The sequence below is a fragment of the Odocoileus virginianus genome, chromosome 3 (assembly GCF_023699985.2).
Source record: "Odocoileus virginianus isolate 20LAN1187 ecotype Illinois chromosome 3, Ovbor_1.2, whole genome shotgun sequence".
Classification (NCBI taxonomy): domain Eukaryota; kingdom Metazoa; phylum Chordata; class Mammalia; order Artiodactyla; family Cervidae; genus Odocoileus; species Odocoileus virginianus.
In genome coordinates this window covers 13,499,436-13,526,541 of record NC_069676.1, presented here as the reverse complement: position 1 = coordinate 13,526,541, position 27,106 = coordinate 13,499,436, and the positions used below count along the sequence as shown (strand labels likewise).

The 27,106-nt window shown below is 49.9% G+C and overlaps 1 protein-coding gene and 1 long non-coding RNA gene across 3 annotated transcripts in view; one reads left to right on the top strand and one right to left on the bottom strand.

Moving 5' to 3' along the window:
- The first annotated feature begins 565 nt into the window (after window positions 1-565).
- Window positions 566-5,643, top strand: LOC139034138 (uncharacterized). 2 transcript variants are annotated; one of them, XR_011486581.1, is made up of 2 exons: window positions 566-1,421; window positions 4,496-5,643. It is a non-coding gene; the product is annotated as an uncharacterized lncRNA (long non-coding RNA). The 2 variants fall into 2 exon arrangements; XR_011486580.1 differs by lacking the exon at window positions 566-1,421 and adding an exon at window positions 3,420-3,735.
- Window positions 5,644-6,608: 965 nt separating this feature from the next.
- Window positions 6,609-27,106, bottom strand: part of LDLR (low density lipoprotein receptor) — a 34,559-nt gene continuing 14,061 nt past the window's right edge. The window contains exons 4-18 of the mRNA XM_070464539.1: window positions 24,645-25,031; window positions 22,504-22,626; window positions 20,768-20,890; window positions 19,092-19,211; window positions 18,316-18,441; window positions 17,283-17,454; window positions 16,954-17,181; window positions 14,927-15,045; window positions 14,507-14,646; window positions 13,964-14,105; window positions 13,697-13,849; window positions 13,088-13,207; window positions 10,542-10,619; window positions 8,999-9,156; window positions 6,609-8,339 (exon numbers count right to left, since the gene is read on the bottom strand). Coding sequence (XP_070320640.1) covers window positions 8,304-8,339; window positions 8,999-9,156; window positions 10,542-10,619; window positions 13,088-13,207; window positions 13,697-13,849; window positions 13,964-14,105; window positions 14,507-14,646; window positions 14,927-15,045; window positions 16,954-17,181; window positions 17,283-17,454; window positions 18,316-18,441; window positions 19,092-19,211; window positions 20,768-20,890; window positions 22,504-22,626; window positions 24,645-25,031 — 2,225 coding nt within the window. The 3' untranslated portion in view covers window positions 6,609-8,303. The remainder of the gene's footprint in view (window positions 8,340-8,998; window positions 9,157-10,541; window positions 10,620-13,087; window positions 13,208-13,696; window positions 13,850-13,963; window positions 14,106-14,506; window positions 14,647-14,926; window positions 15,046-16,953; window positions 17,182-17,282; window positions 17,455-18,315; window positions 18,442-19,091; window positions 19,212-20,767; window positions 20,891-22,503; window positions 22,627-24,644; window positions 25,032-27,106) is intronic.

Here is a 27,106-nt window from a genome sequence, read left to right as displayed (position 1 = left end):
CCTGCTCCCCTGCAGGAGTGAAGGTGCCAGGAGGGCTCCATGCCCTGAGAGGACTGGGGTGCAGCCGAGGGTCCCAGGGCTGGCAGAGAAGTGTATTTCCCTCTAGTTCAAATTAATGGGCACAGAGTTCCTGGGAGAGAAAGCTGGTGATGGGAGGTGGGTACAGTTAGAAGCAAAGTTCTCTCTGTGCCCCAGCTCAGAGCCTGAGCCCCTTCCGAAGGGATCTGCTCCCCTGCCATAATCACACCCAGCTCCAAGCAGTGGCTTTGTTCGGGGAGGGGCCTAGGAGGCATTGCCTGCCTGCCTAGAGTTCAGTGACCAAGAAGGACATCTGACATTTGAGGGAGGCTGTATGGACACAAGATTCAAAGGGGCCATGTCCAATTTCCCCAGGCAGCCCCCCGAGACCAACTCAAGGAGTGAGCAAGGGGGTGAGGCATGCAGCCCAGTGGGGCCCGACGGGTGGGTTTGGGGAAGTGCCTGAGCTCACAGGGGCCAGGGGAGGCCCTGGCCCTCTGCATGCCTGGGCCCTGACTCACTGCCCAGCGCTGGCCAGACGCCCGGATGGCCTTGGCCCACGGCCTCCAGCCTGCACCCCCACCCCCGCCCCGCCTGCTCTCCCTCTGAGAGCCAGCCCATCAGCAGCCACCAGCCTTTTCCCAGATTATGGAGGCCAGCCAGGGGCACGTTGAATGCTAGGCCAGCCCTGGTGGGGGTGCAGGATCAGTTTCCCCCCTACCACCAGGAAGGGAGCATGGAACCCAAACCTTGGTGCCTGCAGAACTGAGACTTGACCCCACACACCCACCCCGTTCCTCTTCTGCCATCCCCTCAGGCCAGCACCACCCCAAGCTGGTGAGGGGGATCCAATTTACAGGTAGGGAAACCGAGGCACAGCTTGGTCCAGTCAGTTGCCCAAAGTCACAGTGACACCCCTCCCCCCTCCCCGGGAGGCTGAACCCAGCAGGGGGGCCCCCGGGTCCATGGAGGAGCCTCTTGGCTCTTCAGATGAGAAACGGACTCCGAGGCACCTGCCTCTTGTCCAAGGTAACCCAGGTGGAAAGAGACCAAGAACTGGAACCCAGGCCTGTACTTGGTAGAGCCCTGCCAGGCAACAGAGCACTTAAAAGTCCTTAGTGGTTGCTGGTCAAATATCCACACACCTGCCCAACCTGGCTTTTTTTTTTTTCTTTTTGCCTAGAGACAACACAGCTAACATTTCAATGATTTTCTTTCAATCCATTTTCTAGGATTTCTATGCTTTCATAAAATTTCATATAACTGACATCTCAGAAAGTAATGTTTGAAAACTGCTTTAAAACACCTAAGTTACATTGCTAAGCGCTAAGTCACTTCAGTCATGTCTGACTCTTGCGACCCCATGGAGCCCACTGAGCTCCTCTGTCCATGGAATTCTCCAGGTAAGAATTCTAGAGTGGGTTGCCATTTCCTACTCTGGGGGATCTTCCTGACCCAGAGACTGAACCCATATCTCTTATGCAACCTGGTTTTTAATTGGTGTTTCTGGAGAAAATAGGCAAGGGTATATGGAATCCAGAGGCTGAACCTCTCACCTGGATCTCTGGCAAGCTTGGTGGGCTGAGACTGGGGAGAGGCTGGGAAGACCGACCACAAGGGACCAATACAGACACGGCAGTGCCTGGACCACCCCCAGGAAGGCCCCAGGACCTCCTGGCCTCCCCACCTGACTCAGCAGTGTGTACTGGACATCTGTGACCTGCCAGGCGCCCCCTCCAGGGAGCCACACTACTGTGGAGGCCATGAGCAGGTGCTGGGTGCTGGCTCCCAGTGTCCTTCAGTGATGGAACCAAGGCACCATGAAGGCAAGCTGTTCACGAACGGTGTCACAGCTGGTGAAGGCAGAGCCTATTGGAGGCCCCAGGAAGGAGGAGTAATTTGAGCCCAGACAGACCTGAGCCCCCAGGGGACAAAAGTATGGAGACAGTGACCCAGGCAGAGAGAACAAGTACAAAGGATCAGAGACAGCAAAGAGGCCAGCAAGGAGAGAATGAGAGGCCATGGGGCTGGATCAAGCCAGGCCTGCAGTCCACAGTGAGACATGAGGATTTTCAGATTCCAGGGGTGGGGTGGGGGAGCTCAGAGTTGGGGCTTGGGAAAGGAGAGTCTGACACTGCCCTCTTGACACAGGTCGTGGCGCAGAGGCTCAGCTGACTGGGGGGTGGTTTTGCTTTGAACCCCCAAGCTCCCGGCCTTCCATCCAATCACAGGCACAGCTTGGGAGAGGAGGCCTTGGTGTAAGCAGAGCAGCTGTGCCGGGGAGGGTGGAGCCCCTTCGGAGGGCAGGAGTCAGAGCTGAAACCTGAGCTGCCTGGAGGGGAGGCTGGACCGGACCCAGGAGTCCTGGGGGCTGTTCCCCGCCTCTCAATTCCACTCCACTCTGTGGGGTGGGTGATGTGACCAGTATTTGCTCAAATTCCAACTCTCAGGAGCTCTCATCTCCTCATCACTGAGGGAATTCACTGCCTAGAGGAGAGGGGCGCTGCCCCCCACCATGGGGGAGGGGCCGGCATGTGGACAGCTCTCTCCGCTCCCTGCCTCCCCCTCTTTCCTCCCACGGACCTGGGCTCAGCCCCGAAGGCTCCAGCCTGACTCACCACAGGCAGCTGTGGTTTCAGATGCCTGTGGGGGCTGGGGGTGGGGGTGAAGGCAGCATAAGATGTCAATTGGGGTGTCAGGCTTGGGGGAGCAACTCCCTCCCACTACCCCGCTGGTGTTGGCCCGGGGCTGTTGAGCCTCTTGGAGAGGCAGGAGTTCACAGTCACCTGCCCACACCCTGTCCTCAGGGACAGCAGCTCCCAAGCTCCAGTCTGCTCCCCACCCCTTGGGGGAGCCCACAGACCAACTCCAAGCAGCCGGCCAGCTGCCCCTCATCTTACCTGGGTGACAACCAGACTCTTCCCCAGGGGAGCCCCTGTGAGCCCAGAGAGGTTCACCACCATGGCCTTGCCTTTTAGGCTGCCGCTACTGAAGGACAAAAAGGCAGGGCATCCTGGTCTCGCCAGGAGCTTGGGACCCAAGCCCAGGGACGCCAGCCTCCCCTTTCCCATCTGTAACATGGACTCTCGGCCTGGCTCCTCCTTGGGCGGCAACAGAGAGGCTGCAGCCAGTTAATCCCCAAGAAGGGTCCGCTCTTATTTTTCCTGACACTCTAATCCTGTGTGTCTGTGCACACTCACTGGCACGCTGGAGGCGCCTGAGGAAGGATTTCAGTTACTACTCCCTCCGTTAACAGAAAACTGCCCAGGTCAGGCATCAGAAACTTCCATCACCTCCAGTCTCTCCTAGGCTCTCCCTCTGCCCGGGGACCCCCCCGCCCCCGCCCCGCCCCAGGTCCTGCCCACCTTCCCCTCTCAGCGCTCTCGGCCACTGCCCAGCCCCTCCCGCGCGCGCCCGGACTGTTCAGGCTCATTTGTCCGGTTTGCCACGCGGCTGAGCATGGAGTCAGTCAATCAACCAATTATCGAGCGCCCGCCTGCAAGCCCCGAACGCTTCCTGTGCGGTCCGCTCAGCTCTTGCCCCCAGAGGCATTTTGGAACCTTCCCAAGACAAAAGGTGGAAGGAAGGAAGGAAGTGCCACCCTGTGGACACAGAAAAGATCGCAGTACCGGCGGCTCCCGGCCCTTCGCTCAGCCACCTCTACACCCGTCACCCGCGGAGCCCGCGAGGCCGGGATTAGCATCGCCCCGTTTGCAGGTGGGGAAACGGAGGCTCAGATGGGTCCAAACTCACCCAACTCAAGCCAGTCTGCACACTTTCCCACCCACTGCCTCCACACTCCAGGTCCTCTGCCCTTGGGCAGGGTCCTGCAGGGAACCCCGTTTCCCACGTCCAACAGAGTTCAGCACAAAGGGGCGCTGGCGGGAGGCGGGGCCTGGAGGAGGGGAGAGGCTAGAATCTCCTCTCTGTCTGCCACGGACGGCTCTTCTCCCAGCTACCAAAATTCCTGGACCCCAGTAATGCCACCCCTTCTGCTGTAATTTCTGGATGCCTCATTGTCCCCGCATTTGTTGTTTTTTTGTTTTTTTTTTGCCTGTGCTGTGCGGCACGCAGGATCTTAGTTCCCCGACCAGGGACTCAACTGTACCTCGTGTAGTGAAAGCTCTGAGTTCCTAACCACTGGACCCCCAAGGGAAGTACCATTTGGCCGAGCTGAAGCTTTAGTTGAGGCATGTGGAATCTAGTTCCCTGACCAGGCATGGTACCCAGGTTCCCTGTGCTGGGAGCATGGGGTCTTAGCCGCTGGAGCACCAAGGCAGCCCTGAAGTTTACCTTCTTAACCAGATTTAGGTGTGCAGTTCAGTGGCATTCAGCACATTCACTTTGTTGTGCAACCTTGCTAACCATCTAGCTCTTTCCTCCTGCAAAACTGAAAGCCTGTACCCATTAAACACCAACTCCCCCCCTCCTCCCCCAACCCCAGGCACCCACTTTTTGTCCTACTTTCTGTTTCTAGGAATTTGACTGCACTGGGGATTTCAAGGACAGCAAGGAGATCAAACCAATCAATCCTAAAGCAAATCAACCCTGAGTATTTATTGGAAGAACTGTTGCTTGAAGCTGAAGCTCCAGTCTCGATGCTAAGAGCTGACTCATTGGAAAAGACCCTGATACTGGGAAAGATTGAGGGCAAGAGGAGACGGAGGCAGGCAAGGAAGAATGAGATGATTGGATGGCATCACTGATTCAATGGACATGAGTTTGAGCAAACTCTGGGAGGCAGTGAAGGACAAAGAGGCCTGGCGTGCTGCAGTCCATGGGGTTGCAGAGTCAGACATGACTGAGCGACTGAACAAGGGACTTCATGTAAGTGGAGTTATACAGTAGTTATCTTTTTGGATCTGGCCAATTTCCTTTAGACAATGTCTTGGAGATTCATCCATTTAGAGCATGTTTCAGAACTTTCTTCCTTTTTCAGGCTGGATAATATTCCACTGCGTATATATAAATTTTATTTATGCATTCACCTACAGATGGACACTTGCGTTTATTCCACTTTCCGGCTCTTGTGAATAATACTATGAACACAAGTGTGCAAATATCCAAGTCCCTGATTTCAATTCTTCTGTGTGTATATACACAGAAGTGGACTTGCTGGATCACATGATGGTTTTATTTATTTTTTAAAATTTTGGCTGTACCTGGTCTTAGTTGCAGCATGAAGGATCTTTAGTCGAGGTGTGTGGGATCTTAGTTCCCTGATCAGGGATCGAACTGCATCTCCTACCTTGAAACCACAGAATCTTAACCACTGGACCATCAGGGAAGTCTTGTGGTTTTTTGTTTTTAATTACAGCCATACAAATGGCATGTAGGTGGCATCTCATTATGGTTTGTCCCATTTAGTCTTTTATGCTTAGTTCCTTGTATTTTTTTCCCTTTCCAATGACCTGCTGTATTCTTGTTTCCCACTTGAAAGGCCAGGACTTTCTGTGGCTTGACTGCCACGCCCTAAGATAGGGGTCTGAAATGCCCTTGAGGTCAGACTCGGGTAAAGCTGAGATGCACAAGAGAATAAGACTGAGAAGAGTGCAGTCCATGTACCCCGATGTCTGTGGCTCTGGGCAAATGTTATCACAATGAAGCCAGATTTGTGATGTGAAACCTCTCAATTTATTTCTATCTTGGCAATGAATTTAATAGAATTAAATTCAGGAAAAAAGTTTTGTATTTTTTTTTTTAAAGGAGAAGGATGGGGAGGAGGAATAGTTAGAGAGTTTGGAATGGACACGCACACACTGCTATATTTAAGATGAATAACCAACAAGGACCTACCATATAGCTCAGGGAACTCTGTTCAATGTTATGTGACAGCCTGGATGGGAGGGGAGTTTGGGGGAGAATGGATACATATATGTGTATACCTGAGTCCCTTTGCTTTCCACCTGAAACTATCACAACATTGTTATTCATACTCCCCTATAAAATGTAAAAGTGAAAGTGTTAGTCTCTCAGTTGTGTCCAACTCTTTGTGACCCCATGGACTGTAGCCCTTCTGGCTCCTGTCCATGGAATTCTCCAGGCAAGCGCACTAGAGTGGGCAGCCATTCCCTTCTCCAAGGGATCTTCCTGACCCAGCGATAGAACCTGCACTGGAGACAGATTCTTAAAATAAAAAGTTTAAAATAAATTAAGGAGAATCCCTCCCTCACACCTCCATATAAAAGAGCCTCTTGCCAGTCAGTTCTGTCTCATTATCTTTTTAAATATTCTTCTAGAATAATCTTTTAAAATAATTTTTTGTATCTGTTTCCTCTTCTAAAATGTCATCTCCTTGAGGGCATAGATTCTTCCTGCAGTGTCCCATACTCCTTGAACATGACCTGGCACACAACGGGTGCCCAATGTTTGTTGAATGAGTGAATAAGCAGGAAATTTAGTAAAACTTCAGTTCAGCACCTGCACAACTGCTCCCCAGCTGAGCACAATATCCCCTCAGAGGCTGCAGCCTGTGTTGACACTGTAGGAAAATGTTCCCTTTCCAGATCCTTCTCCCGGGGTGGTGGGGGCGGGGAGGAGTCTTGTCCATCAGCAGATGGTGGGAGCCAGAGAAAGGCAGAAGAAAGCACTTCTGGTTTAGTCAAATACTTTATTTAAGAAATGTAATCGATCACAGTAAGGCATTCAGGCTATAAAAACATTCTATACAGTGGTTTAAAAAGCGACACCCATCCTCAAAAAGCAACCCATATATACAACACAGAACCTGATTCTCTTGAAGAGGGCTGCGCACAGCACACTCGAATAAGCTTTGTACAGAAAGACAAGGCATCTTTGCAGCAACCAGGACTTGCAAAAATAAATAGATCTTTCTTTTATATATACACGTAAGTGAGAAATGTTTCAACAAATATACAAAGTGCAAACATAACAAAAAGCCCCCACTGTCTGCTCAGCGGTGGTGGGGGTGTTATTTACATGCTTCAGAAAGAGAAAAGGTGTTCACAGTCTCTGGCAGGGGTGCCGTGTTCTGTGGTTGTACAGATGTTTCCACGGGAGGTTGCCCCCATCCGACCCCCACCCCCCAGTGGTCATAAATATCATATGTGTGGCAATTTCAGAAAGCATCCTTATTTAATGAATTCCATTTAATTCCCAAGCCCAGAGCACATCTTACAGGGCAGACCTGCCATGCATGTTTCAGACGGACACCGGCCAACCATGACCAGCTTGTAGGGGATATGAATGGCTCAGCGGCCTCTGCCTAGAAGTGGAAACAGTAGGCAGATCGTCTAGTCGTAATCTTGGCTTTGAAGTCGTGATCGAACCACACACACGTCTCCCTACATGCTAGAAGAGGGGCCGGGTCTGGGAGAAGGGCCGGGTCAGTACCAATCATCAACCCGGACTCTGCAGCCAGAAGGGAACCAGAATGGAAAGTAGTGCAAAATAATAATAGAACATCGACTTTACACAGTGTGCGACCCTGAACTGAAAAAGTGCAAGGGGTAGGGCTGGGGTCCAGACACCCACTCCTGGACAGAGGGATACAGTTAGAGGTGAGAGCTGCTCATCTTCACGCACAAAGGGGGTCTCAGGCACTTAATACACGTATGTTAAGGGCGACTGGTGGCTCACATTTGTTTTTTCTGGGGATCGGGGTTTTGGTGAATGAATAGGGTTCAGTGGGTGCCACTCCTGGAAAGTTGGACCCAGGGTCCCCTCCTGGCTTAAGTGGAGGACAAACCCGGCTTGGAAAACCCTAGTTTGATCCTGACCAGGGGGTGGCAGACCAACTCTGGCCATCCCGCAGGCTCACCTGGCAGAGGTAAACACGTTCAGTCCTGAGTGTGGGGCCTGGGCTAGAGGGTGGATGGCGGCAGCAGCCACCTGGGACCCTGTGGGTAGCACCTGCTCTCGTGCGTTCAAAGCCACTAGCTTTCCGGCTCATGTCCCTACGTCATTCCCTCCGGGGAGGAGCGTGTCTAGAAGGAGAGCAGCTCAGAGATTCCCGGAGAGGACAGATCTCCCAGGTAGTCTGTCTTTCTCCTTCACGTGTAAAGAAAGGAAGAAAAAAAAGCAACCCGACTGCCTCCTGTGGGCGCCGTCTGAAGCCTGTTCTGCCTCTCAGAAAAATAAATATATAAAACAAAGCTGTGGCAGATAGGCAAACGGCGCCTGGGCTGCAGTCACCAGCAGTGCTTTGGGTGCGGAGGTCTCAGGGAGGGTTGGGGGCAGGTCAAGGGTCGGGGGAGAAAGTGTTCTTCCTGCCTTTGAGTGACTGGCGGCGGGTTCCGGGGAGGGACAGGACTCGAGGCAGCAGCTTATGCCACGTCATCCTCCAGGCTGACCATCTGTCTCTGTCAACAAAACAGTAAACGCCGGAAACGATCAGTCCAACATCCAGTAAACATGGCCACAAGCCACCCACGCCTGACTCTCCTGGTCCCCCAGGCCACCTCCCTCATCTACCGCTGGGCCCGCGCAAAGGCCTCCACCCTCCTCTCGGGGCTCTGCAACTTGGCCCAGGCCTGTTCCTCACACAACCACCAGGGGCGCCCGTGAGCACCTGAGTCTGATCAGGCGGCTCCGTGGCGCCCATCTCACGCCCAGCAACGGTGCTCCCACAGGCCCACAGCCTCCTGCTCCATCTGCCCCTTCCCCTCTCACTCTCCGCCCCTCAAACACACAGGCGGGGTTCGGCCATAGGGCCTTTGCACAGGTGGTGCCTGCTGCATTCCGTACACTCCTACTCAAGAAAGCCTTCCGGGCCACCTTATCCGACGTCGCCTCCCCTCCCTCCCAGACGCCCCACAAAAAAACTCAGGCCCCCTTCCGGCTTTCAGCCTTGGACCTATGTTCCCTTGGCTTACCCTCTGGCCCTGCCGCCCCCCTCCTCCCCATCCCATGCCCCCCACTCTCTGAGATCGTCCGCTCTCGAGGAGGGCCTGGCCTTTAGGAGGCATGAGGAACACTCAGACACTCGGCTGCCGGCAAGGTCCCCAGCGGGGAGGCTCACCGAGGGGTAGGTGTAGCCGTCCTGGCTGCGGCAGATGTGGACCTCGTCCTCCGTGGTCTTCTGGTACACAGGGTTGTCAAAGTTGATGCTGTTGATGCTCTTGAGCCGCCAGTTCTTCCAGAGGAGGAAGGTCCCGAAGGCCAGGAGGATGAGCAGTGCTGCGGGGAGAGGGGAGGGGTGCTGCCTTCAGACGCCAGGCCTTTCACGGGGAAATGTTTTTGTTCCCAATTTATTATTTGTATTTTTCCAGTTTTCCTAATATTTGGGACTTGTCTGGTGGTCCAGCAGTTAAGACCCACTGCAGGGGAAGTGGGTTCCAACCCTAGTAGGGGAACTAAGATCTTCCCAAATGCCCCGAAAAACATTAAAAAAAAAAAAAAAAAAAAACTTGCCCACTGTAAAAAAAAAAAAAAATCCATCAGTGAGTATAACAAATCTCTAGCTTGAAGACCACTGTGACTGCCTCACACCCCCCAAATACCCAACAATTGTTGGGTATATAGTAGGCTCACATTATGAAGCACTGGGTCAGGGGCTGCCTGTCTCTTGAGACCAAAGATTCAAGACACATTCCCAGTGGCCGGGGAGGTCACTGGTGGAATTTTTCAACGTGCTTCTACATTTGATGACAAGAAGGCTGTTGTCAATTTTTCCACGTTTCTTGTGTATTAGTCACACATCAGTTACTTTGTTTTCACAAATGGGCTTGTTCTCAACATTTGGGGCCACTGTGGCACACCCTGCTTCTGCGTGAATGCGGATAATGAGGGATCCCTCTTTGCATCATTGATGGTGGGTCTTGGGGTGCCGTTTCCTGTCCCCTCCCTGCCTCCTCTCCTGGGATCCAAGCAACAGCCAGGGGCTCACACCGCCTAGGTTTGTAAAAGATCCTGGCTGGTGCCCAGAGAGGGGGAAGATGCCAGGTGGGCATTACCCTGAGGCAGCCTCACCCTGAGGTGAGGGCCTCCCCAGGCAAGTGTATCAACCCACAGCCGAACAACTGGTGGGACTTAGATCTCTGGTCTCTGTGAAGGGACACCTTGAAAGGATTTTTTTTTCAAAAAGGGAAAGTCGGTATGATGCAAACCAAGCCATGATTGACAGGTGAGGGCAGGAAAGTAGAAATCTCCAAACTGCTCCCTGAAACAGAACAACTCATCAGGAGGTACCCCTGCTGGTGCCTTCTCATGCTTTGGGTGTTGGTGAAAGTGCCCGTCAATCATACCGGGAACCCTGGCCCAGTCCCCCTTCCCCCACGTGACATCTCAGATGTCCCACTCTGCTGTCAGCTCCAAGGGGGCGAATGTTTGTTTCTCTCTGGGCTCTGTCCCCAGTGCTCAGAAGTGGCCTTGGTATACAGTAGTTGCTCAACTATATTTGTTTAGCGAATGAAGCTAGGAAGGGGGTTGCTCAGTGATAAACAGGACAGACACAAAATGGGCCACCCCAGTACTGGGGGAAAGGTGGGCCAGAACGGCTTGCCGGGAACAGAAGTCATTTTGCAGGAAGCAAAAAACCAGGGGAGGACTGGCCACAGGCTTACCGATGGGGAGGACGATGTATAGGGCACCCACGCTCCCGGGCTTCTCTGTGTCCGCTCGGTTGGCAACGTCACCCAGGGCTGTGGGAGAGAAGGGAGAAAGTGAGGCCCATATCCAGCGTGACAGAGTGGGAAAACACAGCAGGTGTATGATGTCAATATGCAGAGGAAAACACCTGACAATTCTCAGTGTCTTCAAATGTCCAAAGGAACTTGGAGTATCTCCCAGGCTTGAGAGGTGCCAGGCTGGCTTTTGTCCAGGCCTCGCTTGTGGGCAATTGGGATTATGGCCTGAATTTAAGAGAGTCCTTTAGGCTCGCATTATGAGGCACTAGGGAAGGGGGATGCCAGTCTCTGAGACCAAAAATTGTGGATACATTCCCAGTGGCTGGAGAGGTCACGGATGGAATTTTTCAACCTGCTTCTGCATTTGATGTTGTTGTTGTTTAATCACTAACTCATGTCCCCCAGGTTCCTCTGCCCATGGGATTTCCAGGCAAAAATACTGGAGTGGGTTACCATTTCCTTCTCCAGAGGATCTTCCGGACCAGGGACAGAACTCACAATCTCCTGCATTGGCAGGTGAGCCCCCTGGGAAGTCCCTGCATTTGATGACAAGGAGCCTATTCTGGATGAGGGCAGGGGTCACCTTCTGTCCCCGTAATTCTCAGCAATTTCAGTGCTTGGGTTGGATCGCACCAAAGACCTATAGTCCTGTGCCAGCTGGCCCCAGCTGATAAATATTTGGGGAAGAGACTTCCCTGGTGGGCCAGTGGGTAGGACTTCACCTTCCGATGCAGGGAGTGTGGGTTTGATCCTTGGTTGGAAAGCTAAGATCCCACATGCCTCTCCACCAAGAAACCAAAACATGAAACAGAAGCAATATTGTAAGAAATTCAATAAAGACTTAAAAAAAAAAAAAAAAAAGGTCCACATTAAAAAAAAACTAACAAAAAAAGAGATACTGGAGGTGACATCATTATATAATCACATGTGTACACCTGGGCCAGACAATAAGCCAGTGAGCAGTAATGACCATCACCAGTTATATTCAAATCCCTCCTGGGTTTTAATCCTACCAGCTGTCATACATGCTGTGAACAGAGTTTGTATCCAGTTTTACATTTGTGTTTATTTAAGAAATCTGATGCTGGGAGGGATTGAGGGCAGGAGGAAAAAGGGACGACAGAGGATGAGATGGCTGGATGGCAATACCGACTTGATGGGCATGAGTTTGAGTAAACTCCGGGAGTTGGTGATGGACAGGGAGGCCTGGCATGCTGCAATTCATGGGGTCGCAAAGAGTCGGACATGACTGAGAGACTGAACTGAACTGAAGAAACCTCACTACAAAAATAACTTAGGGCAGTAGCAGCAGTGTCCTTGAGAAATATTTTTTTAAAAGAGCTCCTTTGCCAAATTTGAGAAGCCCCAGATGGGCCCGTCTGTGAAATGGTATTTCAAGCGGTGGCACTTCAATCGAAAACGGTTCTGGGCCTCTCTCTACCATACAGTTCCTGTCGTATCCCCTTTATGGTGGAACAAAGGATTCAGCTACTTTGAAGGGGGAAAAAAACGTCTGAAACTTGCTAATGTGCTTTTTTTGTTTTTCCTGGCCAGAAAAGCCCGTGCTGTTTCTGGACTGATCAAAAACAGGGTCGGGCGCCCTCTGCTGGACAAAGCAGTGAACGGCGGGTCTCCAATCAATCAAGCTGGGGAGGTGGTCGAGTAAGACCTTGAGGGCAGGCTAAGAAGGGAACTGGGGACTCGCCTCGGTCACAAAATTTAAAGGGATCCCCCCCAAACTCAGTAAACCAGTAACATTATAATGCATTATTTTAAAAATCAAAATTAATGCCAATGGGAACTCCCTGGCTGATGGTCCAGTGGTTAGGATTCCACCCTCATTGCTGAGGGTCTGGGTTCAATCCCTGGTTGGGGAACTAAGATCTCATAAGCCACGTGGCATGGCCAAGGAAAAAAAGAAAAAGAAAAGAAAACAAAAATCAATGCCAATATCTCATGAAGAACAAAAGAGCAAAATTTTTAGGAATACACTTTGCAAAACCTGCCTCATTGGGACCAAACAAACTTTATTTATCAGGACTATCCCCACAGGCCACAATTTGATTATTTGATTTAAAAATAATAATGCATTAGAAATAAATTAATTTTTAAAGTGTAAAAGAAAAACTAAAAAAAAAAAATGCATTAAAATATTATCTGAGTCCTGGATTTTTTGGTGCCCCCTTTAGGCACTACCCCAGGGAGTGAGCGCCTGACCTGCCTCACACTAGTCTTGGCCTTGCTGGGCAGACACCTGAAACTTCAGGTTCGTTCTTCCCACGTTCATGTGATCCTCACTTTTCCAGGGAGGTGGGCAGGACTGTTATTAGCTCCAGGTAGGGAAACTGAGGCTTCAGACAGGCACAAGCCATGCCAGAGACAGTCAGCAAAAGAACCAAGACTAAATCCACTGTCTCTTCACAGAGATGCTGGTTATCAATGAACTGGGGCAGGGAGTGGGGGTAGGTGGCCGCAGCCTTTACCTTGTTGGGAGATTGTCACCGACTCGGCTGTGGTGAGCTCAGGCCTGGCTGTGCGCTTTGGCCCCACAGCTGTTGAGCTGCCCATGGAGGGTCCATGGATGGTCACTGCAGATTCAGACTCTGAAAGAATAAACATTTCCTGAGTGTCCTGTGGCCTAAGCACCAATGATAGTTGTGCTGCTGCTGAAAACAGGTAGGAAGCAAGTGCCATGGGCCACAAAGAAATAACTGAAGACAAATGCAGTGAAAATATAAACCCACTAGTGTCTATGTTATTATATTACACGTTGTCTTTCAAAAGGAAGATTCGTAAGTGTTACAGACACACTGACCCCCAATAGGGACTTTCTCTGAGGATGCAGAGACTGAAAAAGGGGCCGTATTCTCCCTTAATGTCTGCAACTAAAATCAGGGCCTCCCCGCCAAAGAGGGCTGGGAACGAGAGAACTGGACCTGAGTCCATCTCCCTGCTAGTACCCAGTGCTGATGTACCCAGTATTTGAGAAAGGCCTTACAACAGCCTTCAGGGGCCTTGCTTTCCCATTTGACAGATGAGCAAAGAAAGGCTGCAGGGCCGACCCTCAAGGGTGGCAGAAGGCCGAGCCCCACCTGTGAGGCAGCTTCTCATGTCCTTGGCCAGCAGCATGCCGTCGGGGCAGGCACAGGTGAACTTGGGTGAGCGGGGGTTGATCTGTGGGGCCGGCAGACACAGGTACTGGCAGCCACCATTGCGGAGGGCCGTCCTCTCACACCAGTTCACCCCTGCGGCGGGAAAAGGCAGGGAGGCAGGACGAGAATGAGGTCAGAAAAATTCTGGAACATTCCAGAGCACAGGCAGAGAAGTGGAGGTAGTGGGGGAGGCCACCCCATCTTTACCTCTCGGCTGTGTGAGGTTGTGGAAAAGGACAATGTCCTCCGGAGATAACAGGTTTTCTGCCATCAGGTTGATGTCTGAGCCTGTGAGGCGGTTGGCACTAAAAATGGCTTCGTTGATAATATCGGTCCAAAATACTTTATCCTACATGGGCATAAGGAAAATGACATATCCCATCAACCATAGGGGACATGACCACTGGTTCCACACCCCTCCAAATGGGTCCACGGAGGTGGGGGTGGCAGGGCGAGGAGCAAGGAGAAGTCACAGGTGATGCTGGGGGCTTTAGGACTTGGGCATTCTGCTCCCCAAAGGAGGAAGGGCCCCACTCCGAGGACCCAGCACTGGGGAAAATCATCGGATCCCCCCAGCTCCTGCCCCAACTTGCAAGCCTGAACTGGATGCGGGTGTCGGGGGAAGAGAATTGAATTTGGGGTTATAAACTCTCAACAGAGCCCCCTGGCCATCTCTCTCTTCCAGAGCCTTTTTTCTTTAAAATTTTCTTAATTTAAAAAAAGGAGTGATTGCGTGCCCCCAGCCCCCACCTCAAAGATGGCCAAGGAGAAAGGGTGCGCCAGCTTCTTCTTGTCCTCCAGCACGGTCCTCCGGTTGCCCCCGTTGACGTCGATGCTGGAGATGGAGTGCAGTTTGGAGTCGACCCAGTAGAGGCGGCCGCCAGAAAGATCTAGAACCCACAGTGGGGGCAAGGAGAGGTCACAGGTGATGTCCGAGCCTTGGGGCTTGGGCATCCCGCTTCTCGCAAGAGGGAACCAACCCCCCACCCAACTGGACCCAGTGCCTGAGAAAGCCATTCAGATCCACACCCGCCTCCCACCCAAACCGCATGCAGGTGTGGTGTGGGGAGAAGGGAGCTGAGTTTCTGGTGCTACACTCTCACGGAGCTCCCTCGCCATCTCTCCTCCAGACCCTGCCTGACCCCAAGGACTACTGTGCCCCTAATGTACCCAGAGTGATGCCATTGGGCCACTGGATGTCCTCGGTCACCAGCGAATAAACGTCCACGCCGTTGAGGCCCCCCTTCTTGATCTCAGCGGGGGTGCCCCAGTCGGTCCAATACATGAAGCTAGGGGGACAGCAGGAAGGACAGACAGGAGGACGTCAGGGAGCGAAGCTGTGACCACCCGGAAGGGCTGCTCTCCCCTCGGCATCAGCCCGGCCAGGACCCCCCCCCCCCCCCCCGCCCTCCCACAGTCCCTACTGGGGGAAGCCCTGGAGGGTTCTTTCTGGTCCCCTAACTTGCTGCTCCCTGGCGGCTCAGGTGGTAAAGAATCTGCCTGCAGTGCAGGAGACCTGGGTTCGATCCATGGGTGGGGAAGATCCCCTGGAGAGGGAAATGGCAACCCACTCCAGTATTCTTGCTTGGAGAATACCATAGTCAGGAGCCCGGCAGGCTACATTCCAGAGGGTTGTAGAATCAGACTCGACTTAATGACTAAACCCCACCAACCTTGCCGGTTCCAGGGCCTGCAACCTGGTGAGACCCGGCAAGATTCAGGGACCTTTGAGAATAAAGGAAGATTTTCATTCCAGTGTTGGGACTGGGGCCCTGGAATCTGCTCTCTGAGCCTGAGGGTTTTATAAATTTGTTTTGGTAATTTTTTGGGTTTTTTAAATATACACACACATGTATATACAAAGAGTTTTTTTACATTGTGGTGTTAATAAAATATACATAAAATTTACTGTTTAAACATTTTTTAAAGTACGAATTTATTTATTTATTCTTTTTTTTTTTTTTCAGGCTGTGCGGCATGTGGGATCTAAGTTCTCTGAATCGGGATTGAACCCATGCCCCTTGCATTGGGAGCACAGAGTACCAGCACTGGACCGCCAGGTTAAGTGTATGTTATCCTGCAGATAAATTGCAAGGACTCACATTCAAAGGCATTCAAAGCTATTCATGGCTACTTTGTATGAGGCAGAGGAGAAAAACTTAAATTTCCATGTGCTGGAGAGCAGTTTAAATAAATCACGGCCCATGAGGCTGAAGGAAAGGAAACTCATAGACCACATGGAAGAGCCAGGTGGCTGGTGCCTGCTGTTTAGGGGGAGAAATATAAGAGCAGAGCAAGTGATACAAGTCCAAGTGCAGTGTGTGTCTGGGAGGGTCTCTCTCTCCTGGCATCTGGACAGACCAGATGACCCTCCACCAAATGAGGGCATTAGTCTTGTTGGATGAAGGCCTGCTGGGCCCACCTTCATCCCAGGGTCCCGCCAATCTGAGCCGTGGACACTGTGCTAGGACAGCCAAGTGTGGCTTCGCCAACGTTTTTTCTCTGAGGCCCATTGCTCCCTCTCCTCCAATGACTGCAGCCAGAACAGGCTGCCCATCCTGGTGCGTGCCACGGGGTGGAGACCTTCACTTCGTTTGCAAAAATTGTCGTTTGGCTAATGCTGGCCTTAAGTGTGTATGTGTTTTTTATTTTAAGTGTTCAGTATTTCTTAAGGACATTGTCTTTCTTGTTTTCATGGAACTGGGCTGTGTGTTCACTTGGGAGAGGTCTTGGGGATGTAGCGAATGGTCTACATCCCCCACCCTGTGCAAAGTTCAGATGATAAAATTCCCACCATAACGGAGCCTCTCCCACTGAGAGTGCAGGGGACGTGGGAAGACCCCACATGCTTCGGAGTTAACTAAGCCCATGTGCCACAACTACTGAGCCTGAGCTCCAGAGCCCAGGAATCGCAACTACTGAAGCCCATACGCCTTGTGCTTCAAAACAAGAGAAATCACCACAGTGAGAAGACTGTGCACAACTAGAGAAAGCCTGCGCAAAACAATGAAGAGCTGAGGCATCCGAAAATAAGTAAATACATAAAGAAAAGTCTGTGCCCTCCCCCTGCCAAAAAAACCCACAAACAGAGCAAAAGCTAATCTGGTCTGATCTGGTCATCTGGTCTACCTAAGCCCAAACCTCCCCCCATTCAGAGTTCTAATCCATTTATGAACCCCACCCCTAGGAATACCCACCCGTGGACAGGATCCACCACAATGGCCCGTGGCTTGGAGCCTTCCTCCTGGAAAAGTGTCTTCCTCTTCACGCCTTTGGTGTCGGCCACGGAGACGGTGCCCAGGATGGAGTCGGTCCAATAGATGTTGCTGTGGATCCAGTCCACCGCCAGCCCGTCAGGGGCCTGGAGATCCTCGCCAATGATGGTGTCGTAGGAGGAGAAGCCGGGGGCTCCGTCAATCTGGGCACTGAGGGGAGAGGAGAAGGAAGAGGGGAGTGTCAGCTCCGGGGGCCCTCTGTCCACTCAGGGACTGGGGCTGCATGCGGCTGGGGGAGCGGGCAGGCTCACCTATAGATCTTCCTCTGGGACAGGTCAGACCAGTAGATCCTGTTACTGGCCACCTCCGTGTCCAGGGCGACCACATTCTTAAGGTTGGGGATAAGGCTGGTGTACTCACTTCGGTCCAGAGTCATCTTCCTCACTTCGTGGCGGTTGGTGAAGAAGAGGTAGGCGATGGTGCCTGGGGAGCGGGGAAGGAGGGGGTTCAGAGGAGTGGAAGGGACTCTGACCTCCAGAAACATGGGATCCCTTGATTTAGGTGCTTCTAAGAATCACTGCATGGTTGCAGTTCTAATCTAAACTTCAGGTAGAAGAAATTCAATGATGTCTATTTGTTTCATTGCATGCTAAATTGATTTAGTCCTCTTTTCAACCCCAAGGACTATAGACTGTCATGCTCCTCTGTCCACAGGATTCTCCAGGCAAGCATACTGGACTGTGTTGCCATTTACTTCTCCAAGGGAACTTCCCCACCCAGGGATCAAACCCGAATCTCTTACATCTCCTGCATTGGCAGGCAGGTTCTTTACCACTAGTGCCACCTATTTTGTTTCATTATGAGGTATTATATTTTGGTCTCTTTTCAGTGGATTTGCTTTTTTCCCCCTTCTCTCTCTCTCTCTCTCTTTTTTTTTTTTTTTTGGCCATGCCACATGCAGGATCCTAGTTATTGGACCAGGGATCAAACTGAAGACCCCTGCATTGGAAGCACAGAGTCTCAACCACTGGATCACCAGGAAAGTCCTGGACTTACTTTTTTCGGCATAAATTCCTTTTGCTGGGGCGGGTATAGGCTGTCTGGCTGATGGCTTCCCATCTCTTGTCCCCTGAAGCCCCTTCAAGATCAGAAGCTGCAAAGCATCCCTGGTGGGATTGATCTGCATCTTCAGAGCGTGGGCAGTCACCTAGCCTGACTGCTAACTGGGCTGTGTGTTCACTTGCCAGATGTCTCAGAAGCAAACAGTCTACCCCAGGGTGCAAAGTTTGGATGATGAAATTTCCACCACATGGGCTACCCCTCATGCCACCTCCCTGTACTTACCCACAGCCTTGCAGGCCTTGGTGAGGGGCTCCAGCTGGAAACCCTCTTCGCACTCGCATTTGTAGCTGCCCTCGAGGTTCACACAGAGCTGGCTGCAGGTGTCAGGGTTTTGACACTCATCGATATCTGAGAGTTGGGACAGAGAGAGAACTTGGGCATCTTCCCAGCAGGGTGCAGATGGAGCCATGGGCTCTGATCAAGAGCCACGCCTCCCTGTGGCAAATGGCAGACAACCCATCCCCTCTCGGGAAAACCTTCAGGACAGGAGGCTCTGACCAACAGTTTTTTTTTTTTAATTTTATTTATTTATTTGGTTGCACCGGGTCTTAGTTGCAGCACGTGGAATCTTTAACTGAGGCATATGAACTCTTAATTGCAGCATGTGGGATCTAGTTCCTTGACCAGGGATCGAACCCAGGCCCCCTGCTTTGGGAGCGTGAAGTCTGAGCCACTGGAAGTCCCTGATCACAGAAATCTTGAAAATGGCCAAGCATCATCTCTAACAGTGACCATAATCTCACCATTTACTTCAGGGCACAGTCAACTGGGCAAAAGTTGCATCAGCTGAGATGTCTTTCTTAATTATTAATCCCCAAAGGCCAAAAGCAAGTGCTCCCCAAGGGCCAAGCTGGCGACAGCTGGCTCAAGCACCTGGCCTCCTACCAGCCCTGTGAGGAGGAAATGGCACCTGCACCCACTTCATAGATGGGAAAACTGAGGCTGAGGCTTTGACCCCCCTCTTCTTCCAAGGAAAGGGCCAGGGGCTTGGGAATCACCTTCACATCTGTGCTTGTCCACTAGCTGGAAGCCTTCAGGACACAGGCACTCGTAGCCAATCTTGAGGTCGTTGCAGATGTGAGAGCAGCCTCCCTTGTTGTCCAGACACTCGTTGGTCCCTGTGCCAGATGCGGGAGGGGCACTGGTCACACTCTGGCCTCCAGCCACCCCTCCCCCAACATCCTGCACTATTTCTCCGTCATCATAACCAACACGATGACTGCATGGCTGGTGAAGTTACCATGACTCCTAAGAGGTCTAAGAGCCACTGTCACATGTGACATCATGAATGACCTATGCAATTGTTGTCGATGTTTAGTCGCTAAGTTTTGTCCCACTCTTTGCGACCCCATAGACGGTAGCCCACCAGGCCCCTCTGTCCATGGGATTTCCCAGGCAAGAATATTGGGGTAGGTTGCCATTTCCTCCTCCAGGGGATCCTCCCAACCCAGGGATCGAACCTGAGTCTCCTGCAATGGCAAGTGAGCCACTTTACCAGACTGAGCCACTAAGGAAGCCCTATGAGGGTGTTACAGTGAGTGAAATAAGCTGGGTACGGAAGGACAAATACTGCACTATTCCACGTGAGGCCCCTAATGGGGTCATATTTATAGAGACAGAAGGTAGGAGGGTGGGTGCAGAGGTTGGGGGAGGGGGAGTTAGTGTTCAGTGCGGACAGAGACTCAGTTCTGCAAGATGAAATAGTTCTGGAGATGGATGGTGGTGAATGAATACTGTGAATGTACTTAAAACATGCCTGAACTCTACACCTAAAAATGGCTAAAACCATAAATTTTGTGGGGTTTTTTTTAACCATAATTAAAATTTTTTTTAATTATAAAAAATAAAAGCCACATATCACTTACTACAGTTACATGTATTAACTCACTTAATCCTCCCTACAGGAAATGGCAACCCACTTCGGTATTCTTGCCTGGAGAACTCCATGGACAGAGGAGCTTGTCCATGGGGTCGAAAAGAGTTGGACAGGACTGAGTGACTAACACACACAAAACCCTCCCTATGACCTTAAAAGGCAAGAGAATTATAGCTGGGAAAATCGAAGCATGGCCAGGTTAAACAGTTTGTTTAAGATCACATGGCTTGATGCAAACCTAGGGTGCTGGGCTCCATAATCCATGCTCTTACCCTCTATACTAAGCATGGACCAAAGCCAGCCCCCAACCTGCTCTCTGACAGCAGAGAATGGTTTTTACATTTTAAAATAGTTGAAAAGAAAATAAGAATCAAAAGCAAAATATTTCAAAAGTTCTATGAAATTCGAGTGTCTGTATCCATGATAGAAATTCCCTTGGAGTATGGCCCTTGGCATTCAAATGCACGTGTATGGGCTTTGGGTGCTTTCCTGCTACAAAGGCCAAGCAGAAGAGCTGCAACAGAGACCCTATGGCTTGGAAAGTCCAAATCATGGGTCACAGCGTTGCTGAAAATACTTGCATCACCTGATCTCCAGCAGCCCTAAGATGTCTGGGAAGTTACTGCCCCATCTTACAGATGGGAAAATTGAGGCTTAGAAGCCAATCCACTTATCCCCAGGCTCCCCCAACTAACATCTGTCCAGCCCCAGAGTCACAGCACTTGGGGGCTTGGGCAGGGCTGGCCCCTCAGAGCACCACAGCACCCACGTTTCAGGTGCCCACACCCCAGGGCTCACCACAGTCCTTGAGGGGCTCGTCCGACCAGTCCCGGCAGTCCCTGACGGAGTTGCACACTTTGTCCAGGGAGATGCACTCACCGCTTTGGCACTTGAACTTGTTGGGCCCCTCACAAAGAGTCACTATGAGAACCACAGAGGAGGGTCAGGTGCTTCCAGGACACCGAGGTGGCTTAGTGCTTTTTATTAATATTATTATTTATGCAAGAATAGATACAAATGTATTTGGTGGTAAAACAGAATAGTTACTAATCATACATGAAGCCTCCATTCAGCGTAAGAATTAGAATATCACAAACAGCAGGGGCTGGTAAACTCTGGCCTGATGCCTGTTTGTTTAAATAAAAGTTTTATTAGCACACAGCACTGCCTATTAGTTTATATACTGTCAGTGGCAGACTTCATGCTATAATAGCAGAGTCAAGTAGATATAATTGAGACTATGGCCTGCAAAGCTGAAAATTCTTACCCTCTGGCCCTGACCTAAACTATTATAGTAGTCTATGCCATCCCATTCTACTACCCCCAGAGGTAATGATAATCTTGAATTTTGATTACCGTTTATTTTTTCATTAATAGTTCTATCAAACATATATGAATGAACAATCTACTGTTGAATTTTGCTTGTTTTTGAGTCTTACTTAATAACTGTATCCAGTTAAATTTCTGCAATTTCCTTCTTGCTTGCAACCCCAAGGTTATGAAGTTTGCCTAGGCTGCAGACAGAGGCTGCAGCCTCATTTTTCTCAGCTGTATGATATTCCACTCTGTGATGACGCTGCCGTTTAAAATTATTTCCATGCAACCCTGTTCACAGTAGCACTATTCACAACAACCAAGGGGTGGAAGCAACCCAAGTGTTCATCCACAGGTGACTGAGTAAACAAAATGTGGTCCATCCATACAATAGAATATTATTTTGCCTTAAAAAGGAAGGAATTTCTGACATCTTCTGTAACAGGGATGCATATTGAGGAAATGATGCTAAGTGAAATAAACCCATCACGCAAAGACACATTTGTGATTCCAGTTACATAAGGTCAAATACTAGAGGAGTGGAAATCATAGAGACGGTAGAAGAGTGGGTACCAGGGGCTCGAGGAGGGAGAGTAGGGAGTGAGTGTATAATGGGAACAGAGTTTTAATTTGGGAAGATGAAAGAGTTCTGGCAATGGATGGTGAGGATGGTGACTTAGCACCACTGGACTATACTCTTAAGAATGGTTAAGACAGTAAATTTTGTTACGTGTGTTTTTTTGTTGTGTTAGCCACTCAGTCCTGTCTGACTCTTTCAGACACCATGGACTGTAGCCCATCAGATTCTCTAGGTAAGAATACTGGAGTGGGTTGCCATTCTCTTTTCCAAGGGATCTTCCCGGTCCAGGGATCGAACCCACATCTCCTGTGTTACGGGCAGATTCTTTACCATCTGAGCCACCAGGGTAGCCCATAGAAGTACTTCACCACAATTAAAAAAAAAAATTTATTTTACATTAATTCTACTGCTGGGACTTCCTTGGTGGTTCAGTGGTTAAGGCTCTGAGCTTCCAATGCAAGGTACGTGGGTTTGATCCCTGGTCAGGGAACTAAGACCCCACATGTCATGCAACATGGCATATATATATATAAAAACTAATTCTACTGCTGATGAACATTCTGGTTGCTTCCACTGTTTTGCTGCTGCTCCTTCCCCCACATCTCCCCACAGCCCAGGACCCAGGAGGGGTGGGGCTCACCGTTGACGCAGCCCAGCTCGTCACTCAGGTCCTTACAGTCAGGCTCCCTGTCGCACTGCCGGCTGCCATGGATGCAGGTCCCATCCGAGCACTGGAATTCATCAGGCCGGCACGTGGCCACAGCTGGGAAAGAAAGAGCCAAGTGTGGGGAATAAGAAAGGGAAAGTACGCTAACACAACTGTTACATTTTCTTAGATTTCTCTCCAGTCTGTCCTTGCATGCAGGAAATTCATTAAATGGCAGATCGGGGAATTCCCTGGTGGTTCAGCAGCTAAGACCCTGTGCTCCCAATGCAGGGGGCCCAGGTTCGATCCCTGGTCAGAAAGCTAAATCTCTCATGTCACAGCTAAGGCCTGGCACAGGTAAATAAATAAATATTAAAAAAAAAAAAAAAAAAAAGCTGGCAGACCTAGTAGGCCACTCTTGGCAGAGAAGCAATGATGCGGTCCCAATCTAGATAGACTCCTGGCCAGGTAAGTTATGATGCTGCTGTTGTTAAACCTCTAAATTGTGTCTGACTCTTTGCGACCCCATGTGCTGTAACCCACCAGGCTCCTCTGTCCATGGGATTTCCCAGGCAAGAACACTGGAGTGGGTTGTCATTTCCTACTCTAGGGAATTAATATCTCGCTGACCTAGGGATCAAACCCAAGTTTCCTGCATTAGCAGGTGGATTCTTTACCACTGAGCCACCAGGGAAGCCCATTGCCCACCTCCCCCCCAAATAAGTCATTACTACTGAGTATCATACAGCCCTTCCAATGACTTAAACTGTGAACATGAAAAATGTTCCTGAGCTGACACTAAGTGAAAAGAATGATGTTTTGATGCAATCTTGGCAGATGCACGTGGTGACTAGAATAGGATCACTCTAACCACAGACTAGACCTTGACCTCAAACAGGTTTTCACTTAACCTGAATTCATTAAGCTCTAAGCTTATGCTTTCTGCACTTTCCCGTGGGTTATATTTCACTATAAAAATGCTGCCAATGTGAAAATCCAATGTCCAGAGGTCAGTGGAAAAAAGAAAGATGATAAATAAGTATGCAAATGTTTGGAACTTGTTTGTGTGTGTGTGTGTGTGTGTGCTCTTATGTCGTAACCCAAGTCCACCGAGGCCCACACTATTGCTCCATCTACAGGGGAGGAGATCAAAACACAGTAAGGCTAAGTCCCCGGCCAAGGGTCACACAGCTTGGACATCACCAATCAGGCCTGGATCCTTTCTGGACCAAAATAATACAGCATGCTGTAGTTTGCTCCTCTTGACAAGAGATAAATTAAATAGGGGTTTGAGGGGCTTCCCTGGTGGTATAGTAGATAAGAATTCGCCATCCAATACAGGGGACATGGGTTTCATCCGTGGTCTGGGAAGGTCTTCCACAGCACACAGCAGCTAAACCAGCGTGCTGCAAGGACTGAACCTGTGTGCCTATGGCCTGTGCTCTGCGACAAGAGAAGCCCACAGACCACAACTAGAGAAGGCCCTCATGCAACAATGAAGACCCGACACAACCAAAAACTAAATAAATGAATTAAAATAATAAATTTTAAAAATAAATAAATAAACAGGCATTCAAAAGGGAACTCCTTTGGAAGACAGCTTGTCCTCTATGTGATCAGAAAGACCACTTGTCCTCTATGTAATCAGAAAAACCACTTGTCCTCTATGTGATCAGAAAGACTGAAAGGAACATGAAATGGGACCGCCTTTTGGTATTTTTTTTTTTAGGTGCTTATCATGTTTTATTGACACCATGTTGCCTTGAATATAATCTGAAGATATCTTTGGATATCATATTCTTTATGCAGAATATTAGCTCTTCCTTTTCTTGTATCTGAATCATTCCATCAAGGATTTATTATAGTTGGAGATAAGACCTTTGGAAGCAATGTCCCTTTTTTTTTTTTCTGATGGAGCTAAGGTATATGGGATCTTAGTTTCCTGATCAGTGATCCAAGCTCACCCCTGCATTGGAAGAGCAGAGTCTTAACCACTGGACCACCAAGGAAGTCCAGGACTGACTTTCTTATTGTGTGATGCGGAATCATTTAACCACCTAAAGGCACCGCCCCAGCCCCATCCCCTGCTGCGGGAGCCCCCAGCCTGGGTGAGGGGATTTCCGAGGCGCCCCTACCGCAGTTTTCCTCGTCAGACTGGTCCTTGCAGTCAGGATCATGGTCGCAATGCCAGCTGGAGTGGATGCACTCGCCACTGCCGCAGTGGAACTCGAGGGCCGAGCAGGGGTTGTTGTCCTGCAGGGGGCCTGATGGGTAGGGGCTCCCACAGTGCCTTGGCCACTCGTCTGAGCCATCGTCGCAGTCGGGGTCGCCGTCGCAGGCCCAGAGCTGGGGGATGCACATGGAGCTGTTGCACTGGAAGTTGGCGGGGCTGCAGGTGGGCGTCGGGCAGGACGCCTCATCCGAGCCGTCTAAGCAGTCCAGGTCTAAGTCACAGACAAACTTTGGGGCAATGCACTTGCCGTCACTGCAGCGGAACTCATCCTGGGAGCACGTCTTGGGGGCTGCGGGGAGGACAGGAGAGGACAGCCTGGTCACCAGGGAAACCGCTCCCCAATCCCAACTCATCGCACAAATGGGGACACTGAGCTGAGGAGAGGCCAGAGCGCGGTGAGTGGACTCCCGGCAGTGGTCAGGGGACCTGGCCGACGACCACCCAGTTCCTGGGCCCCCTCTGGGCCTCAGTTTCCTCATCTGTTCCTGCCTCAAAGCATTACTGTGAGGACTGGGGTGTAAAGGTACATGGGACGTATATTTAAGTTTGCACAGGGAACGATAGTCAATATCTTATAATAAATATAGTGGAAAAGAATAGGAAAAAGTATGTATGTGTGAGTGTGTATAACTGAATCACTTTGCTCTACACCTAAAACTAACCCAACACTGCAAATTAAGTATACTTTAGTTTAAAAAGAATGCCTGAGTGGAGTAGGAAATGGCAACCCACTCCAGTATTCTTGACTGCAGAATCCCATGGACACAGGAGCCTGGCGGACTACAGTCCACGGGGTTGCAAAGAATCGGACACAACTTAGGCACTTGAGCATGCTTGCAGGCAACTTATAATTAAGTGTTCCTTTACTATATTAAAAGGCTTCCCTTGTGGCTTAGCTGGTAAAGAATCTGCCTGCAATGCGGGAGACCTGGGTTTGTTCCCTGGGTTGGGAAGATGCCCTGGAGAAGGGAAAGGCTACCCACTCTAGTATTCTGGCCTAGAGAATTCCATAGACTGTATAGACCACGGAATCACAAAGATGTGGACATGACTGAGAGACTTTCACTTCATTTTACTATTAAAAGCCTCCTTCATTTTATTAGTGGTCCTTGAATAGTTCTGAACGTTTGGAAATTGGGTGTTAAAGGAAGGTAAAGTAGAATATTTTGATCCGACTGGAGAAAACAGTTGTTTGTGAAATACCAGGTAGTAAATGTGATCATCCTCCTTGACCTTCAGCTCAAATATCTCCCTGAAAATAATGCATTCAGGTTCAGAGGAAGCATAGAGACAGCACTTTAAATGTCACATCATTATAAAATGAAAAGGAGGTAATTGAGGCTTTAAAAAAACAAAACAAAACCAAAAAATGACTGGGGACTTCTCTGACAGTCCAGTGGTTAGGGCTCCAGGCTCTCACTGCCAAGGGCCCAGGTTCCATCCCTGGTAGAGGAACTAAGATCCTGCAAGCCACTCAGAGTAGCCAAATATAAAAATAAAAAATGCTTGGAGAAGGGAATGGCAACCCACTCCAGTATTCTTGCCTGGGAAATTCCATGGACAGAGGAGCCTGGCAGGCTACAGTCCATGGGGTCGCAAAGAGTCGGATATGACTGAGCGACTAACACTTTCTGAGGGTGTGACAATGACAAAATAGGTCTCTGCCCTCCTGGAACTGACATTCCAGGGGAGGAAACAGACAGTCAACAGAATTGAGAATTAAGGGATGTAGAGTTAGACCATGATCAGTGCTCTAAATAAAGCAGAGAGGAGGCCTACGAGGGTAAGGAAATGATGACATTTGAGAGCCTTCTCCCTGAAGTGGAATTTATGATTGAAAGCATGGGCTGGCCCTCACCTGTCATCAAGTCGTTCCATTCTGGATGATGGCACCAGTTAACAGTGACCTGTTGGTTTCCTCCACCAACATCAGGTTAAAGACAAGATATAATTTTCTGAATTTTCCCATGTGTATAGGATCTATTTCTCACCCTTAATCATTTACCATTTAAAAGCTGGTGTCAACCTTATTTTTTATTCTTTGTAATATTGGGGGAAGTAAGATTTTATCATTGTCTTTGTTCTTCTACTTTCTGGTTTTTAGAAAATAATCTTCAGAAACATTTTTTTAATATTCAGATACACATCGATTCAAGAAATATTTTTCAAACACCTATTTTATATAAGGGTTTAATACCTTATAGGTATTAAGATATTAATAGGTAATACCTTACAGGTATTAAGGTATATAGGTATTAAGGGTTTAGTACCTGCTGTACTTGAATGGGCATAGAAAATAGGAACTAAATGTGATGCAGTGGAGAAGGTAATAAGGCCCATCAAGGCAGTTCAAGTAATGTGAGG